The sequence below is a fragment of the Daphnia carinata genome, chromosome 1 (assembly GCF_022539665.2).
Source record: "Daphnia carinata strain CSIRO-1 chromosome 1, CSIRO_AGI_Dcar_HiC_V3, whole genome shotgun sequence".
NCBI classification, from domain to species: Eukaryota; Metazoa; Arthropoda; class Branchiopoda; order Diplostraca; family Daphniidae; genus Daphnia; species Daphnia carinata.
Genome location: NC_081331.1, coordinates 13,857,793 through 13,875,396, shown reverse-complemented (window position 1 = coordinate 13,875,396; position 17,604 = coordinate 13,857,793). Strand labels below are relative to the sequence as shown.

Genomic DNA, 17,604 nt, shown 5'->3' with positions numbered 1-17,604 from the left:
ATGTATCGCATCTTTCCAAGAACGATTTTAATGCGCATGCTAACCCGAAATAGCTTATCATTATACAGTGATTCATGGGGGAATGGTTATCGCACGCGGCTGTCACGTTAAAGGTCGTGTGTTCGATTCACACGAAAGGTGACATTCTCAGAGTCGTAGGAAGTACCTTCTATTCGGTGCGACTTCAGACATGTTGAGATAGAAAATACGTCCTACTCCACCCTGGTTTCACAGAATGTGAATCGCAGGACTAAATCAAGGACAACATTTATTTATTAAATAATTCATAAAATGTTTTTTGGGTACTTTATTAAACTTACTTTTTTTTTCAAGTGGAGGACATCCATTTTTTACTTTGCAACTTAATAGTTATGCTATTATTATCTCTTTTATCTTAATGGAAGTCTATGGGTCTTAATTGACTAATGTGATATCATGTGGGACTAATGAAAAAAACATTAGTCAGATAATACGCCCCTGCGCCAGTATGCTACAGCGCTGGCGTGCTCCAGCAGGTTTATACGATGTATTTAGAAAACGGCTGATTTGACGCGGAAAAGAATTATATTTTTGAAATCAGCGTTCAATTTTGAATATAATGTGTGATTTTTAACGAATTCCAAGAGATTTTGTGTTTTTGCAGATTTTGGCAAAAATGAGAAGGGTATAGCCTTCCTACTTTTTCATTTTTGGCTAAAAAATAGATATGGCTTAAAATACGTGATTTCGATTCAAAATTTAACGGAAATCACGAAAATGGACTTTATTTTTAAGTGGGACTTAAAGTTTTTTAGTTAAAGCAAAAAAAAACGGTTTAACAACAGCTGTTGCGGTAGCATACACTTTAAACCCATTTGATAGCGTTTATTCAAATTCTGCAATATTAACGTGAAAACTAGCATTATATTCGAAACCAGCGTTTAATTTTGATTCTGAAAAGGTTAGATTTAATTGAGTTCCAAGTTTTTATGAAAAAGAGTATCAAAAATAAGCCCGACAAAAAAATAAGCCCGACATTTATTATTTCTTCAAACACCTAGATAGTTTCAAAACATGATTTCGTAGCAAAATAAAACGGTGATTCCGAAAATCAATTTCGTTTTTTTGTGCGCCTAATAGTTTTTGAGTTATTCAAATTCAAAGACATTTCCTCTATTACTGCTACTTAAACCAATGTCACCAAACTCACAGCACTTGAATCCACGAACGGCGGTTTATTATTATCATTTTTTTTTAGTTTACAGGGAGATAAGGATTTCATTTTTCGTACTTTTCCCTTTTTTTTTTTTTTGTTGCTCCATGTCACAATAAACTCATGCCGCTAGTTCCGGTACCGTCGTTCAATCATGCCGGTTGTCCTTTTCCATTGCTCAATATTGATCATGGTTTTGCAAGGCTATACGGGTCGTATAGCCTGGCGTCTCCCAATAACAAGAAATGCTGTAAGAAAAAAAAAGATGAAAGATTATAAACGATGCAGTAGATAGGAAGTTAAATCCAAACGAAGCCTTTTACGCAAAAAACCAACATGGCGTCAGTTCACCTCTCCGTATAAATAGGGGCCGTTCTTTAAGCTGAATCACTGTTCCTGCTGAGTTCTAACCAAGAGAATAGATTTAATATGCATTTCATCGTAAGTCACCTTTAAAATTTCTCTTAAGTTCATTCAATGTAATTACATTTTGCCATCCTTTTCTTTTTTTTTCAAAGGTTTGTCTTCCTCTCGTTTTTGCTTTGGCATTGGCAAATCCGGTCATGACAGACACGCTCTGTGCGGCCCAACCGGAACCAATCGCCTACGCTACTCCTGACGTTTCCAAGTCTCAAGTTGAAATTGATTTCCCTACACCCATTTCTGCAGCTTCCTTTGGATCTCCATCGTCTGCCTCGTTGACTAAGGACAAAACCAAGATCGAATATGATTTTCCTGCGCCAATATCAGCTCCACCTCCTGTTCCAGTAGCTACTCCTGCTCGCATTTCCTATGCGCCACCATCTCGGGTCGAGGAACCCCAAATCGAATATAATTTTCCAGCTCCCATTTCCGCCCCGTCTCCAATTTCTTACGCCATTCGCCAGCCCGGCCAGATCGCAACTCCGGTTCCTGTCCAGCCTGTTGTTCCTCACACCTTTGAGACCCGCGTCCACTACGCCGAAACTCCCGTTGTCGTTGGCCAAACTGCTCACATCATGAAGCCCAACTTGGGTGCAGGTGCCCATGTCACCAACTTTGATTTTATGGGACTCGCTCAGACCAAAACTGCTGGCCAGGAATCTTACGCACAGACATCGAAAGTGTTGGCCCCGGCTCGCAGCGTCTCCGAGATTACTCCCCAGGTGGCCGTCCAGCACCCAACTAAAATCAACGTGCAGAAGGTGGCTGTTGAGGTGCCTGTTGTCGCTCCCTACGCCCAGCCCGTCCCGGTTCCAGTAGCTCCTCAATACGAAATCCACCAATACCATCAATCTCGGCCTTATCCAGGTGCTTTTTCTCCTGTTCGTATGGCCAATAGTGAGCAGTTTGACCGTCGACGTAAGCAACAGAGTAGAAAATTGACAACCAACTTAGAAGGGAGAAAGATTATTAAGAAGACTGGAACACCACTGTCGACGTCGTATCGTTCCGCCCATTTCCTCTCAGCCCCTGAAGCTCCACGCTACTTCCATCGGCTGGTTCCTGGTAATATGTTCAAGAATTTCTTCCAATTAAGTGAGTCTACTGAAGATCGGGACTCTATCGAAACGTACGACGATTAGTTTCTTGTTTTAATATTCCCTACTTGTGTATCCAGCTTCCGTTTTATTCATCACTTAATCCCAACAGCACAAGAGCTACTTGTTTCTAATGTTACCCAGTGCCTATTTTTGATTTAACTCAACGGATTTATTACTGTAGGAAACGCGTAGAACAAGCAATACATAACTTTTATACTGATGTCTTATACCGAACCACACTAAGTACCTCCTCTCTCTATTGCAAGGTGATTGGGTGGTCAAGTACGCGTGATCAATGCCAACACCTTGAAAATTACCTTTTATTTTTAACGAGGAAGTTATAACCGTCACCAAAAGAAACAATTGCCTTCATCTCAAAAAACATATCCCGCTTTGGGGGAGTATTTAGTACAACAAGAAAACATTAACAGCAAGATTTAATGCCCCGTTTTACTTCATTTGACACTTACTCCGTCCTTGGATGTTTGTTGATATTTATTTCGAGTGAGTAACAACGACGTTTATGGAAAAAAACAATTCAACCGCTGATAGGTTTTGATTTGCAGATTAACAGTGAGAAGAAGAGATTTAAAAACATGGCAAGTTTAGATTGTCCGAAACTTGTTTCGTAACAATTTTTTGCTGGTAACGGCACAAAGTCTGGAACAGCTTTTAGTAAACTGTAGCGGGTCGGGCGGAAATGCGGGTAAGGATATCCCTTAGTGTCAAATCTTTTGTTGCGACGAGTCTTCTTCTTTCGAACAAATCGTCCCATTCGAAAGATTCAGCTGATCCGTGGTAAACAACAGTTTTTCCATCCGCAGTCCGGGTGTAACCGTAGTATTCTGGAGAATAATCGTAAGCAGCTTCAGACAGATATCTGACATAGCGATCGGAAAGCAAACTGCCTGAACTCTGCGGTGCAGCATCCACTGCAACGATCATCGATGCGACAGCAAACAGCAACGTAAACAGCAGCTTTTGTTTTGTTTAAAGAGTATTTTACAATTAGTTTAAGTGTGAAATATCAAATTGGCTAAATTAAAGATTGAAAGAAAGAGTTGCAACTTACAGACTTGTGCATGTTGATTGTGTGAGAGTAAAATCTGAGCAGTGAACTGACTGGCAATATCAATCGCGCGCTTATTTATACCCCGAAAATAAGAGCCTCCAACTAAAAGCCCAATTTCCCCGTATGTCCGTCTTCAACGATGGGCGACTGCTTACGCAACAGTAACTTGATTTCATTCCTACAAATGCCTTGGCGCAGTTTATTTAGAAAGGGCATTTCGTGCAACTACATATCTACCCAAAGTCAGGGTCGACATGTTGATTGCCTTAACAAAGAGATATCCCATGACGTTGTTTTTGGAGTGACGAGAAACATGAGAAAGGGAACAGCCAAAATAAGGAGCAGCAAGGTAAAACTCATCCACCTCTTCCTTCTTATTTTAAATAACAATATAAAAAAACATTTCTGCTGCAAACGATGTCGCATGAAACAAAAGAAGCAGATTTACTTGTTGGGCGTGGCAAGTTGTTTACCTGCCAATTCAATTTCATCGGAAGACATTGCCCATATTTAGAGTGTCTGATTAACTTTGAAGAAGGATGACCATGTAGGTCACTGCAGCTCCTGTTAACTTCAAAACCAAGATACGGAAATGTTTTATTGGGTTGTTGACATAAAAAAAGATGTCATTGCCAATTCGGAGGCCAATCATTCGTCAAACTTACGGCCGGAATTAAATGCATGCCAACGTTGAAGAGTCCAACAGCAGACAAACGTACACGATTTTCATCAGTTTGCATCAGCATTGACATTGCCTGAAAACAAATGTTAAACTTTCATTGTAGATCAACTGCGTTTTAACAAACGAATAAAGAAACCAACATTAATTTTGTCGGTCAACGTTTGCGTTCCAGAATGCGACAGTGCAATGATGCGTTCGCGAAGTAGACGAACCTGTTGATGAAAAAGACATTAGATTACGAAGAATGATAATGCCATAGCAGAGACCTGATTGACGGGCATGTCCGCGGCGTAAAGGGCGATGAAAATTCGCACCCAATCAGTGACAAAAAGGAATGGCATTGACATGCTGTAGTCTTGCAATACGGGATTTGGACGAACGAAACTGTAAACGTAGACATAGGCTGTGCTGACAACTGAGATGAATTTCGATGCCAACATAAATAAGGTTGGGAAAGAGAAAATGCTATTAAGTTCTGATGAAGCTCGGCATAGATGATTAAATATCAGTGCGTTGCTTTCCCATTGTCTTGTGCCACACCCCGTCCTATAATCCAGCAATATTTGAGTTTAAAAATCAATCACACATTTGTAAATAGTTTTCATACTCTTTCTGAGAAATCACTAGCAATTCGTCATGACTTTCTGGATGTAGAAGAAGCAGATGAATGTAATGAGAAATGATGTAATAACTGAGATGCGCCAGTAAGAATATGCATTCGGTCATGACTGAGGCCAACATTCCAAAAGAGAAGAGAGCTGTTGTTGCCAAGACGCTCATGTCCGATGGCAACAATGATCGATAAACAGGAATAAAAACAAACATCAAACCTGTAATCTGTGTAACGTAATAAATACGACATTTGGATAAGATTCCAGGGGAAACATGAGTCCGTAATGGGTCGTTCTTACCACAAAAAGAAGAAGGAAAAACCCAAAAATAAATCGTGTCGTAACAGAGTTTTGATGTTGCGTGATAAATTTGTTGCCAAAGAGTCTCTCCACTTCTTGCACTGCTTCTATGGCGTTCCGCAGTGGACGGTGCTGCAAGGATATCCATCGAGATGCTAAAATTTGAGCTATATTGGATAGCCAGTTCATCCCGAAAACAACAGCGATCGTGGGCGGAACGTTGCCCTCTAATAATAAATCAACTGCCCGATTCGTAGAAAAATAGACTGTTATTGCGATAGTCGCTAATTGTAAAACGAAAATGAAGGAAAACCAAAACGTAGTGAAATGTCTAAAGGAGAATGTGAATTTAATGAATTTCTTTGACGATACACTGTTTTCCATTGTGTAAGGAATCAAACCACAAGCTTGGCAGAGGCTAACGAACGGCCTTAGCTGTTCAAAAACGGACATGGTGGGCAGTTAGTGCACATCTGGGCAAGTTGGAACGAATGCCCAGACATATATATATTCGATGTTTAATGTGTTTTCAAGGTTTACGTAACCATGGAAATGTTGTCAGGGTGTACGTTACAGTACCAAAAGGCCACGGATATTAAAGAGTTTCAAATGGACGTGAGTCATAACCTGTCGTTCCACTACTTGATTAATCGGATTAAACAGGCCATCACTAGTGAATTAGAGAGATTGAAAAGATCGATGGTGCGTGTGTACAGCGCGCAAAACGATACCGTGTAACCGAGCAAAACGATCGTGTGAGTTGTCGGCTCATTACGATGCGACGCAAAAGAACTCACGCCAATCATAGCCCAAATGCGCTGGCGAGAGACAATGACATAGATATTAACAACCATTACAACGATAAAAATGCATCTGCCCAGGATCGAACTGAGGACCTGTTGTGTGTGAGACAACCGTGATAACCACTACACTACAGATGCTGGTATAACGCAGCTGAATACATAGGTGAGTATGTGGGCAAAGCAAACGGCAACAAGCAACTACAGTAATCGGCGTAATTGGATTGAAGGTTGTTTCCATGTTTGCTAGTGCGGTCCTACTCAGCTTGCAGTGCCACACCTTTTTTAAATATTCTAATAAATAATTCATTGGGTCGTCCATCGGCGGTTGATCTAATCGTGTCAAGGAAAAAACACATGAACAATTACCTAAATGTGTTTATCTTGCTTATCAGTAACAACTACAGGGATGTCATCCAGGACGTGTTACAGGACAAGTCGTACATTGTGTTTATCTCATTACTTTTTAATCACTCAACTTTCGAACAGATACGTTTGAACAACAAGATGTTCCCTCATGTTGGATACTATAGGGTCCCATTTCTATGGTTACCTCAATTAATAGGCAAATTTTACACAGAAAAACAACAGCCATTCGATTCGTAGGTTCAACTCGCCATTTCGTCATTCTCACCATGTCCGTCTTTGAACAATTACAACCGTTCGTTAGCCTCTGCCAAGCTTGTGGGTTAATTCCTTACGCAATGAAGCGCAATCCAACTACCGGCAAATTTGAACGATTCACGCTTTCCATTAGAAACCTTTCTACATGGTGGTTTTTATTGGTTTTGGTTTTGCAAATTTCCATTGTTGTAGTGATAGCACGCCTGGCCGGAGATTTACAAGATGCCTTATCAACAGACAGAAACATTCCAACCACAATGATTGTTCTCAGCAGGATTGTCTCGTCTGCTTTCTTAGCTCAACTCATCTCATCTCGTTGGATGGCGTTGAGCTATCGTCTGTTGGGCAACGCAGTCGAAGCAGTGCAAAAAGCAGAAAGTCTCTTTGGAGAGAAATTCATTGCAGAGCATCAGAGTTCCCTTATGACAAGATTTTTTATAGGTTTTGCGGCTGTTATGGCAGCGGTAAATGACATTCATTCTTACCTGCTCCGGTTGAATTTTTAAACATTTTTACATAGGCTATAACCGGGATGTTTGCCTTTGGGCCAATGTATGCTGAGCTTTTGCCAAAAGATATAGACGTGTACTCAGTAACAGCTTTGTTCACGGTTTTAGCCTCCGTCAACGTGATGTTTGATTGCTCTTTACTTTTTGTCCACATCTGCTATTACATAATCGCACATTATATACAACTGATATCGTTGCGTTGCAAAAAGGAAGCCGATGATGAATTTCACGCGACTGTTCATAAAAGGTGTAGTATCTGATGCCATCCATGTGTTTTCATTGAAATTAATTGTTTATGCTCAATTTGATTGTTTTATAGAACGGGCAAAATTAAAATGATTAGACGACAGGCCCAGATATTCGATCACCTTTGTCGAGCCTCTTCTGCACTCAATAGCATTATCTCCATTCCAGTATTTGCTTTGTTGATCATAAAATTCGTCACGGTCGTCACTACTGCCTTTATCTACATTTACCGCTTCATTTACACGATAGACTTGTTGGAAAATCTCATCTGGGCATATCCTTTCCTCTTTGTAATAGAAACAACGCGCATTATGGTTCTCCTCACCGCCGCCGACATGCCAGTTAACCAGGTAAAACTACACGAATTCCTTTCAAACTAATAAAGCAACTGCAATTCTTGTCTGACAAGCGAAATGAAATGTTTATCTTTTATTAGGTTTGTCTTCTTCATGAACGTGTCACTGCCATGTCTCTCTCTGGATTTCCCAAAACACATTGTGAAAAACTGACGGTTAGTTCATCATCCCATCACCACCTTGACGGCATCTTTACTGAACAGGAATTCAATTATTAAATGGGCAATTTAAATGTTTTAGATGATGACCTTCCTGATACAAATTGACGAAGATCGTGTCCACTTGTCTGCCGCCGGATTATTTAAAGTTGGAGTACATCTCATTCCGGCTGTAAGTGTTGTTCAAAGATTTTCGAAAGGTGCAAGCCTAAAAAAAGCGCTCGCTATATATGCAATGCCATTATACTTAACTCACTTTATTTGAATTACTAGTTAACTGGAGCCGCCGTCACTTATATGGTCATTCTCCTTCAAAACTAGTGAGGAACAGTTGAAATGTTGCCCAATAAACAACTGGAGGCACTTGAGAAAAATAAGACCAAAACCCTTTGCTAATTCTTAAAGAAATTCCGTCGATATTTTGTTTCTCAAACGACATAAACGTATCGGAGGAAATAGAAAACAAAAAAGAATTAACCAAATATCTTTGCCATGCTTATCAGTGATGATTCTTGATAAATGTCAAGCGTTACCGGAAAGGAAACGAACGCAAGTTTGTCCAATTACTTTTTAATCAATCAACTAGGCGTCAACAGGCACTTTTGAACACCAGAATATTTCGTTAAGGTGGACACCACAGAGTCACATTTCCATGGTTACATCGGATCAATGAAGAGGCACATTCAACAAAAGAAAAACAATTATGTCTCGCCATTCTTCAACATGTCCGTCTTTGAACAGTTACAGCCGTTTGTTAGCCTCTGCCAAGTTTGCGGCTTGTTTCCTTACGCAATCGAACGCAATTCATTTACCGGGAAATTTGAACGCTTTTCGTTCTCTGTTAAGGATTACTCTACCTGGTGGTTTTTGACAGTTTTGATTCTGCAAATTTCAATCGTCGTAGTGATGGGAAACTTGAGCAGTGATTTTCAAGAAGTGTTGTCCACGGATAGAAACATTCCAATCACGCTGATCATTTTGAACGGTGTAACCTCACTTACTTTCTTAGCTCAATTAGTCTCATCTCGTTGGATTGCGTTTAACTGCCGTCACCTGAGTAACGCAGTTCAAGCCGTGCAAAATGTTGAAGTGCTCTTCGGCGAAAAGTTCATCACAGAGCACAGGAGCTCCATAATGACACGATTTTTTATAGGTTTTGTTGTTATCATAATAACGGTCAGTATTTAATCATTGCCACTTACTCATGAGGAGGTATGCAATTGAAGTATTCAAAAATTTTAACATAGTCTGCAGGTATGATGTTTGCCATCGGGCCTGTATTTGCTCTGCTTCTGCCAGAAAATATCGCCGCTTTCTCAGTAGCAGCTTTGTCCGTCTCTTTAGCCTCTGTCACCGTGATGTTTGACTGCTCTTTGCTCTTTGTTCACATCTGTTATTACATTGTTGCGCATTATATACAACTAGTATTGCTCCATTGCGACAAGAAAGATATCGAAGAAATCCAAACGAATGTTCGCAAAAGGTGTAGTCTATAAAACAATCCATAATCAATTGAGAAGAAGTTTTTATTCTTAACTTGATTGGCTTATAGGAGGGATAATATCGAAGTAATGAAACGAAATGTGATGATTTTTGACCATCTTTGTCGGGTCTCGTCAGAACTCAACAGCATTTTCTCTCTCCTGCTTTGTTTGTGTTGGGCATCAAATTCGTCACAGTCATCAGCACTGCCTTCGCCTACATTTACCGCTTCCTTATAACAAATATCCTACTGGAGAATGCCATTTGGATATATTCGTTCCTTTTTCTGACAGAGGCACTTCGCACATTAGTTTTTTTCATTGCAGCTGGCATGCCAGTTAAACAGGTGTGTCATCTTTGCTTAGATAAGACGAATGAAAAGTGTTTCTAATTGGAAACAAATCTTCCAGGTTCGTCTTCTTCACGAACGTGTTACGGCCATGTCTCTCTCCGGGTTTGCTGAAACGATGGCCGAGAAAATTACCGTTAGTTTCTTTATTCCATCAGTATATCAGAATGACACGGAAGAGGATTTCAATTATGCTAAATGGACTTCTCAAATGTTTCAGATGATGACTCTGTTAGTGCAGATCGATGAAGATCGCGTCCACCTGTCTGCTGCTGGACTATTTAAAGTTGGCCTTCATCTCCTCCCGGCTGTAAGTGTTGCCAAAAAATTTTCAAAAGATGGAAGCTAAAATCCCTCACCAAATAAAAAATCCATTATTGCTGAGTGCTTTTATCTGAATTATTAGTTAATCGGAGCCGTCGTTACATATATGGCCATCCTTCTTCAAAACTAGCGAGGGACAGCTGAAGTTTCAAGTCTTGGCTGATTTTCTGGATGCTGCAGTCGACTAATCGGAACAATCCTTTAAAAAACGTTTTAAATTTTTTTTAGCACCATACTTATGTGGTTTTTCAATGTCAGTCTTTCGATAAACATGTCCTGCATTCAACAATAGCTTGTTGTGCAAACAGATATTGGTTGAGAATGATTGATAAATAAACGTTATTCCTATCAAGGAAATGAAAAACACAAGTCACCCTTTGTCTATAATGACTCCTGAATGAGTACGTGTGTTGTGCGAAAAAATGGTACACTAATGAGTGTCCCATAACTTTTTAATCAATCAACTATCCGACAAGTGCTCATGAATACCAGGATATTACGTCAATACGGACATTATGAAGCCCCATTTCCATGGCTACGGCATGGACATACTTAACACAAAAAACCGCGTTATGTTATTCGATTTGGAGATCCAGCTCGCCATGATGTTTCGTCATTCTCACCATGTCCGTCTTTGATAAGTTACAGCCATTCGTAAGTCTCTGCCAAGCGTGCGGACTGATTCCTTACGCAATGAAGCGCAACCCAACTACCGGCAAATTTGAACGATTCACGTTCTCTGTTAGACACGTTTCTACATGGTGGTTTCTATTGATATTAGTTTTGCAAATTTTCATTGTTGTAGTGATAGGACGCCTGGTCGGAGATTTACAAGATGCTATATCGGCAGACAGAAACCTTCCAACCACAATGATCGTTCTCATCGGGGTTACATCGTCCGCGTTCTTAGCTCAACTCGCCTTATCTCGCTGGATTGCGTTTAGCTATCGTCCATTGGGCAAAGTAGTCGAAGCAGTGCAAAAAGCAGAAAGTCTCTTTGGAGAAAAATATATTGCAGAACATCAGAGCTCCATTACCACAAGATTTTTTGTAGGTTTTACGGTTGTCGTGATAACGGTAAATGGCATTCTTTGTTACCTGCTCAGTTCAGATTTTTAAATGTTTTTACATAGACTATAGCCGGGATGTTTTCCTGTGAGCCTATGTATTCAGCGCTTTTACCAAAAGACATGGACGTCTACTTAACAACAGCTTTGTTCACGGTTTTAGCCTCCGTCAACGTGATGTTTGATTGCTCTTTACTTTTTGTCCACATCTGCTATTACATTATCGCACATTATATACAACTTATATCGTTGCCTTGCACAAAGGAAGCCGGTGATGAACTTCACGCGAATGTTCACAAAGGGTGTAGTACCTGATATTATTCATAAATTTCAGTGAGACGAATCCTTTATGCGCGATCTTTGTGATTTTATAGGACGAATAACATTAACGTGATTAGGCGGAATGCGCTGATATTCGACCATCTTTGTCGGGCCTCATCCGAAATCAATAGAGTATTCTCTCTACCTGTATTGTTTCTTTTGAGCATAAAATTCGTCACCATCGTTACTTTTGCTTTTATCTACATTTACCGCTGCATTCATACGGTTACCGTGTTGGGAGTGGGCGCTTGGATAGATCCTTTCCTTTTTTCTATAGAAACAATCCGCATTTTGGTTCTCCTCGCCGCCCCTGAAATGCCAGTTAACCAGGTAAAATTACATGTGATTCTTTATCGAAGACTCCCAAGTAAAATAAATGATTGCTTGTTTTAACCAGGTGTGTTATCTTCACGAACGTGTCACTGCCATGTCTCTCTCTGGATTTCCCAAAACCCATTCTGAAACACTGACGGTTAGTTTCATTATTCCGCGTTACCTTGAAAACACAAAGGGATATTTGAATTATTAAATTAATAGTTTCAATGTTTTAGATGATGGCCTTCTTGATACAGATTGACGAAGATCGTGTCCACTTGTCTGCCGCCGGACTATTTAAAGTTGGATTACATCTCATTCCGGCTGTAAGTGCCGTCAAAGAATTTTCAAAAGATGAAAATAATCGACTTATTTTATACTATGCTATGATGATTAAATGCTTTCATTTGAATTATTAGCTAACAGGAGCCGTCGTCACTTATATGGTCATCCTGCTCCAAAACTAGAGAGAAGCAGTTGAAAATGTTGTCTAATGAACAACTGGAAGCACTTTAAGGAATAAGCCAATAGCACTTTGTTAATTGATTAACACGTGACAAAATTCCGTAAACATTGTCTTTCTAAAACGAAATAAACGTACGATCTGTATATTATCAAGAATCAATGCAGTTTATATTTGGAACAGGCTATATAATAAGCGTAGCAATCGGATTGTTTTCATCTATATCTATGCATCAATGTAATGCTAGCCCTCCAACTTTATTTTTAAGCCCGACAAAATAAGCCCGACAAAATAAGCCCGACTTTTCCACTAATTTTGTTTTTTTCCAAAATCTTCCACTTCTCATCAGTAAGGATTCTTGATAAATGTCAAGCTTTACAGGAAAGGATCCCAACATAACGTTTGTCCAATAAGTTTTTAATCAATCAACTATGCATCAACAGGTATTTTTTAACACCAGGATGAACAATTATCTAAACGTGTTTGTCTTGTTTGTCAGTGATGAGTAGTGATGTATACCAAGCCACGTTTCTGGAAAGAAGCAGTAAACTGTGTGTGTATGGTTATTTTTAATCAATCAACGATACAAGCGTTTGGACGTCAGGAAGTTCCATTAAAGTGGACATCATGGCGCACCATTTCCATGGTTACATCATACCTCTTAACAGGAACATTTAACACTGAAAAAACAACAGCTTGTTATTTAGATTCAACTCGACGCGATACTCCGTCATTCTCAACATGTCTGTCTTTGAACAGTTACAGCCATTCGTTAGCCTCTGCCAAGCTTGCGGATTGATTCCTTACACAATGAAGCGCAATTCAACTACCCGCAAATTTGAACGATTCACGTTTTCTGTTAGAAATATTTCCACTTGGTGGTTTTTATTAGTTTTAATTTCGCAAATTTCAGTTGTAGCAACGGTGAGATTCTTGAGCAGTGATATACAAGGTGCTTTATCGACAGACAGAAACATACCAATCACGCTGATCATTCTGAGCGGGGTTACCTCGTCCGCTTTCTTAGCTCAACTGCTATTATCTCATTGGATTGCGTTGAACTATCGTCACCTAGACAACGCTGTGAGAGCGGTGCAAGAAGTTGAAAGGCTCTTGGGAGAGAAATTCCTCCTGGAGCACAAGAGTTCCATAATGACACGATTTCTTGCAGGTTTTGCTATTATCGTGGCAACGGTCAGTACTACAATTGCCATGAGCTCATTAAAACGGTATAGCATACGAATTCTAAAATAGTTTTGAAAACACAGGCTGTAGGCGCGCTGTTTGCTATGGGGCCTATGCTTTCTGCGCTTTTGCCAGCAAACATGGCTGTCTCCGCAATAACAGCTATGTTCATGATTTTAGCGTCCGTCATTATAATGTTAGATTCCTCTTTGCTTTTTGTTCACATTTGTTACTACATCATCGCACATTACGTACAACTGATATCGTTGCATTTCAAAAAAGAAGCGAATGATGAATTTGAACAGACTGTTCACAAAGGGTATAGTATCGCACAAAATCCATGATTAAATTGAAACGGATCCCTAAACCTCTATCTTCATGGGTTTTTAGGACGAACAAAATCAAGATGATGAAACGAAATGCGCTCATATTTGACTACCTGTGTCGAGCCTCGTCAGAACTCAACAGCGTTTTCTCTCTACCTGCTTTATTTCAGTTGGGCATGAAATTCGTCACAGTCATTAGCTGTGCCTTCGCTTACAGTTACCGCTTTATTTATAAGAGTACCATTTTGCAAAGTGCCATTTGGATATATCCATTCCTTTTTGTAATCGATTCCATCCGCATATTTATCTTTCTCGCAGCAGCTGACATGCCCGCTCATCAGGTACGGCACATATATTCATTGACAAAAACTGATCATACCAATTATCGTAGAAAATAGGATTCTCGTCATTAAAATTATTGCTTTATTTTTGCCAGGTTCGTGTCCTTCACGAACACGTTACTATCATGTCTCTCTCTGGATTTTCCAAAACGTTGACCGAAAAAATTACTGTTAGTTTCTTTTTTATTCCAACGACATCTTGATGGCTCTATATGCCGAGGAAAATTTGCATTAGTAAGCGAATTTTTAAAATATTTTAGATGATGACTCTGCTGATACAAATGGACGAAGATCGTGTTCACTTGTACGCCGTCGGATTGTACAAGGTTGGGGTGCATCTTATTCCAGCTGTAAGTGCTGTCAAAGAATTTTCTAAAGATGCAAGCTGAAAAAAATTTCCTTATTTGATGCAATACCGACCAAATGCTTTTATTTCAATTATTAGCTTACAGGGGCCGTCGTCACTTATATGGTCATCTTGCTCCAAAACTAGTAAGGAACATTTGAAAATATTGTCTTATGAACAGCTGAAAGCATTAAACAGCTAACAGCACTTTTGTTAATAACGTGAGAAAATTTCGTCGTATTTTCTTTTTGAAACGAAATAAACGCACAATACCCTATTTTATTAATAATTAATCCAGATTATACTTGACACCAGACTATATAATACGTGTAACAATAGGATTGTTTCCACCTACATATTAGAATAATATTAGCGCTAATTGTACCATGGGCCATTGATTCACTGCAAAATCCTGTGAGTGACCCTCTTTTCATTCATATCCTGAAACAACCGTGTACACTACAAATGTTACAGTTTTCGAAACTAAAGGCTCTGTCAGATTTTGATTCAGATTAAGTCGATTCCATGAAAGCGTTTCTATTTTTCGGTGACTATCATCCGCCGAAATCGTCATATATTCAAAAATATATTGTGTTAAAAAAGGTTTCTATATTCTATATCTTGTAAATTACTTTTGCGCAATTTGTAATATTAGCAGACAATTTACTGCGAGGCGGCGTGTCTCATTACATTTCTAATCCATCGTCTATCCAACACGTGCGTTTGAACAGCAGAATATTTCGTCACTGTGGGCATGGTGAAGCCCCATTTCCATGGCTACACGATGAACAAATTTAACACAAAAAACCGTAGTTTGTTATTCGATTAGATGGATTCGGCTCGACATGATATTTTGCCATTCTCAACATGTCACTCTTTGAGCAGTTACGTCCATTCGTTAGCCTCTGCCAAGCTTGCGGACTGATACCTTACACAATGAAGCGCAATTCAACTACCGGCAAATTTGAACGATTCACGTTTTCTATTAAAAATGTTTCTACTTGGTGGTTTTTATTAGTTTTTATTTCGCAAGTTTCGGCTGTGGTAATGGTGAGATCCTTGAGCCGTGAGCCAGATCCTTCATCGGCAAACGAAAATGTACCAATCACACTTATCATTCTGAGCGGGGTTACCTCGTCCTCCTGGTTAGCTCAACTGCTATCATCTCGTTGGATTGCGTTGAACTACCGTCACCTGGACAACGCTGTGAAGGCGGTACAAGAAGTTGAAAGGCTCTTCGGAGAGAGATTCCTCCTGGAGCACAAGAGTTCCATAATGAAGCGATTTCTCGCAGGTTTTGCTGCTGTCATGACAACGGTCAGTACCTCAATTGCCGTGTGCATATTAAATGCATAGGATTCGAATTCTTAAAATATTTTTTTACACAGTCTGTAGCCACGCTATTTGTTATGGAGCCTGTATTTTCTGAGACTTTGCCGGCAAACATGGCTGTCTCCGCAATAACAGCTATGATCATAATTTTATCTTCCGTCACTGTGATGCTTGATTCCTCTTTGCTTTTTATTCACTTTTGTTATTACATCGTCGCACATTACATACAACTGATATCGTTGCATTTCAAAAAAGAAGATGATGATGAATTTCAACAGTGTGTTCACAAAGGGTATAGTATTTCAAAAAATCCTTAAATTTAGTTGAAACGGAATCCTAATAATCTATCATTATGGCTTTTTAGGGCAAAAAAAATTAAAATGATGAGAAAAAATGCGCTCATATTTGACTTTCTGTGCCGAGCCTCGTCAGAACTCAACAGCATTTTCTCTCTACCTGCTTTATTTCAGTTGGGATTGCAATTCGTCATAGTCATTAGCTGTGCTTTCGGTTACACATACCGCCTTATTTATAAGAGTACCGTTTTGGATAGTACCATTTGGATATATCCTTTCCTTTTTTTAATCGAATCCATCCGCTTATTTATCTTTCTCGCTGCAGCTGATATGCCCGCTCATCAGGTACGTCACGTACATTTTCATGGACAAAAACTGATCATACCAATCACCATTGCTTTATTTTTGCCAGGTTCGTGTCCTCCACGAACACGTTACTACCATGTCTCTGTCTGGATTTTCAAAAACGTTGACTGAGAAAATTACTGTTAGTTTCTTCTTTATTCCGACGACATCTTGATGGCTTTATATAACGGGGAACGTTTGAATTAAACGAATTTTAAAATATTTTAGATGATGACTCTGCAGATTCAACTTGACGAAGATCGTGTTCACTTGTCCGCCGTCGGGCTGTACAAGGTTGGGGTGCATCTAATTCCGGCTGTAAGTGAGCTATTGTTTGAAAACTTTATCAACTATTTTGGCTATCAAATACTACAATGTGTGAATACTTAATATGAATTATTAGCTGGCAGGTGCCATTGTCACTTATATAGTTATACTCGTCCAAAACTAGTACTGTACGATGAAAAATTCATCGAGCCCTGCCTGTTGATTGTTTGGATGCGTCGGTCACCGACCAGAACACATATTGCATAGGAGGCCTTCCGCAATCATTTGCGATCGTACTCGCAAGAAAAAAAATATCAATTAATATATTTACACAATATCTATCGCAATCGTACAAATGTGATAAAATCTGCCTTTGTCAAACACGGTCAAATACAAAACTACACTACACAATAATTTTCCGCATCTCCATATAAAATTTTATTTGTACAAGTTGCCACTTAGATTGCTAAAGTTCTAATCCATCTCGTTGGTCAACTGGCAGATGAAATAGGGCCTGCCGTTTTGCTTTTATTTATTAACCTATGATCAATGGTTTATTGGATGTTATTCAAATGAAATTCCTCCTCTAGTATAGTAACATTTTCATTATGAAAAAAGGCTGACACGCGACGCGTGAAACTAAATGTTATTACTACCTGAACTTTGTTAATCAAACTAATTTGTGTTGGACGAATTGTGACAGAAGGCGAATTGCGACTTTCAGCCATCGCTCTATCCCAATTGGCTGGCGCTTTCTACTTGCACAGTCGAC

The 17,604-nt window shown here is 39.5% G+C and overlaps 3 protein-coding genes and 1 non-coding gene across 4 annotated transcripts; 1 reads left to right on the top strand and 3 right to left on the bottom strand.

Annotated features, from left to right (window-relative positions):
* Nucleotides 1-1,573: 1,573 nt before the first annotated feature.
* LOC130691550 (calphotin-like) lies at nt 1,574-2,913 on the top strand. Its single transcript, XM_057514500.2, has 2 exons — nt 1,574-1,633; nt 1,711-2,913. The coding sequence occupies exons 1-2, from the start codon at nt 1,622-1,624 to the stop codon at nt 2,755-2,757; spliced, it is 1,059 nt and encodes a 352-aa protein (XP_057370483.1). The 5' UTR covers nt 1,574-1,621; the 3' UTR covers nt 2,758-2,913.
* Nucleotides 2,914-3,192: 279 nt separating this feature from the next.
* On the bottom strand, nt 3,193-3,917 carry LOC130691627 (uncharacterized). Its single transcript, XM_057514596.2, has 2 exons — nt 3,788-3,917; nt 3,193-3,693 (listed from the first exon to the last, which is right to left on the bottom strand). Exons 1-2 carry the CDS (start codon nt 3,797-3,799, stop codon nt 3,388-3,390), a joined length of 318 nt encoding a protein of 105 aa, XP_057370579.1. The 5' UTR covers nt 3,800-3,917; the 3' UTR covers nt 3,193-3,387.
* Nucleotides 3,918-4,260: 343 nt separating this feature from the next.
* On the bottom strand, nt 4,261-5,195 carry LOC130691080 (putative gustatory receptor 28b). The gene is made up of 5 exons (XM_057513983.2): nt 5,077-5,195; nt 4,736-5,015; nt 4,610-4,681; nt 4,453-4,542; nt 4,261-4,358 (listed from the first exon to the last, which is right to left on the bottom strand). Exons 1-5 carry the CDS (start codon nt 5,193-5,195, stop codon nt 4,311-4,313), a joined length of 609 nt encoding a protein of 202 aa, XP_057369966.2. The 3' UTR covers nt 4,261-4,310.
* Nucleotides 5,196-6,248: 1,053 nt separating this feature from the next.
* Nucleotides 6,249-6,321, bottom strand: Trnav-cac (transfer RNA valine (anticodon CAC)). The gene has a single exon. It is a non-coding gene; the product is annotated as a tRNA-Val (tRNA).
* Nucleotides 6,322-17,604: the final 11,283 nt, after the last annotated feature.

Excerpts from the sequence above, each read along its gene's own strand:
- LOC130691080 (XM_057513983.2), bottom strand. The coding sequence starts at position 5,195 with ATGACCGAATGCATATTCTTACTGGCGCATCTCAGTTATTACATCATT. Across the intron at positions 5,016-5,076 it reads CTAGTGATTTCTCAGAAAGA|GACGGGGTGTGGCACAAGAC; the intron begins GTATGAAAACTA and ends GCTGGATTATAG. Across the intron at positions 4,682-4,735 it reads CGGACATGCCCGTCAATCAG|GTTCGTCTACTTCGCGAACG; the intron begins GTCTCTGCTATG and ends TTTCATCAACAG.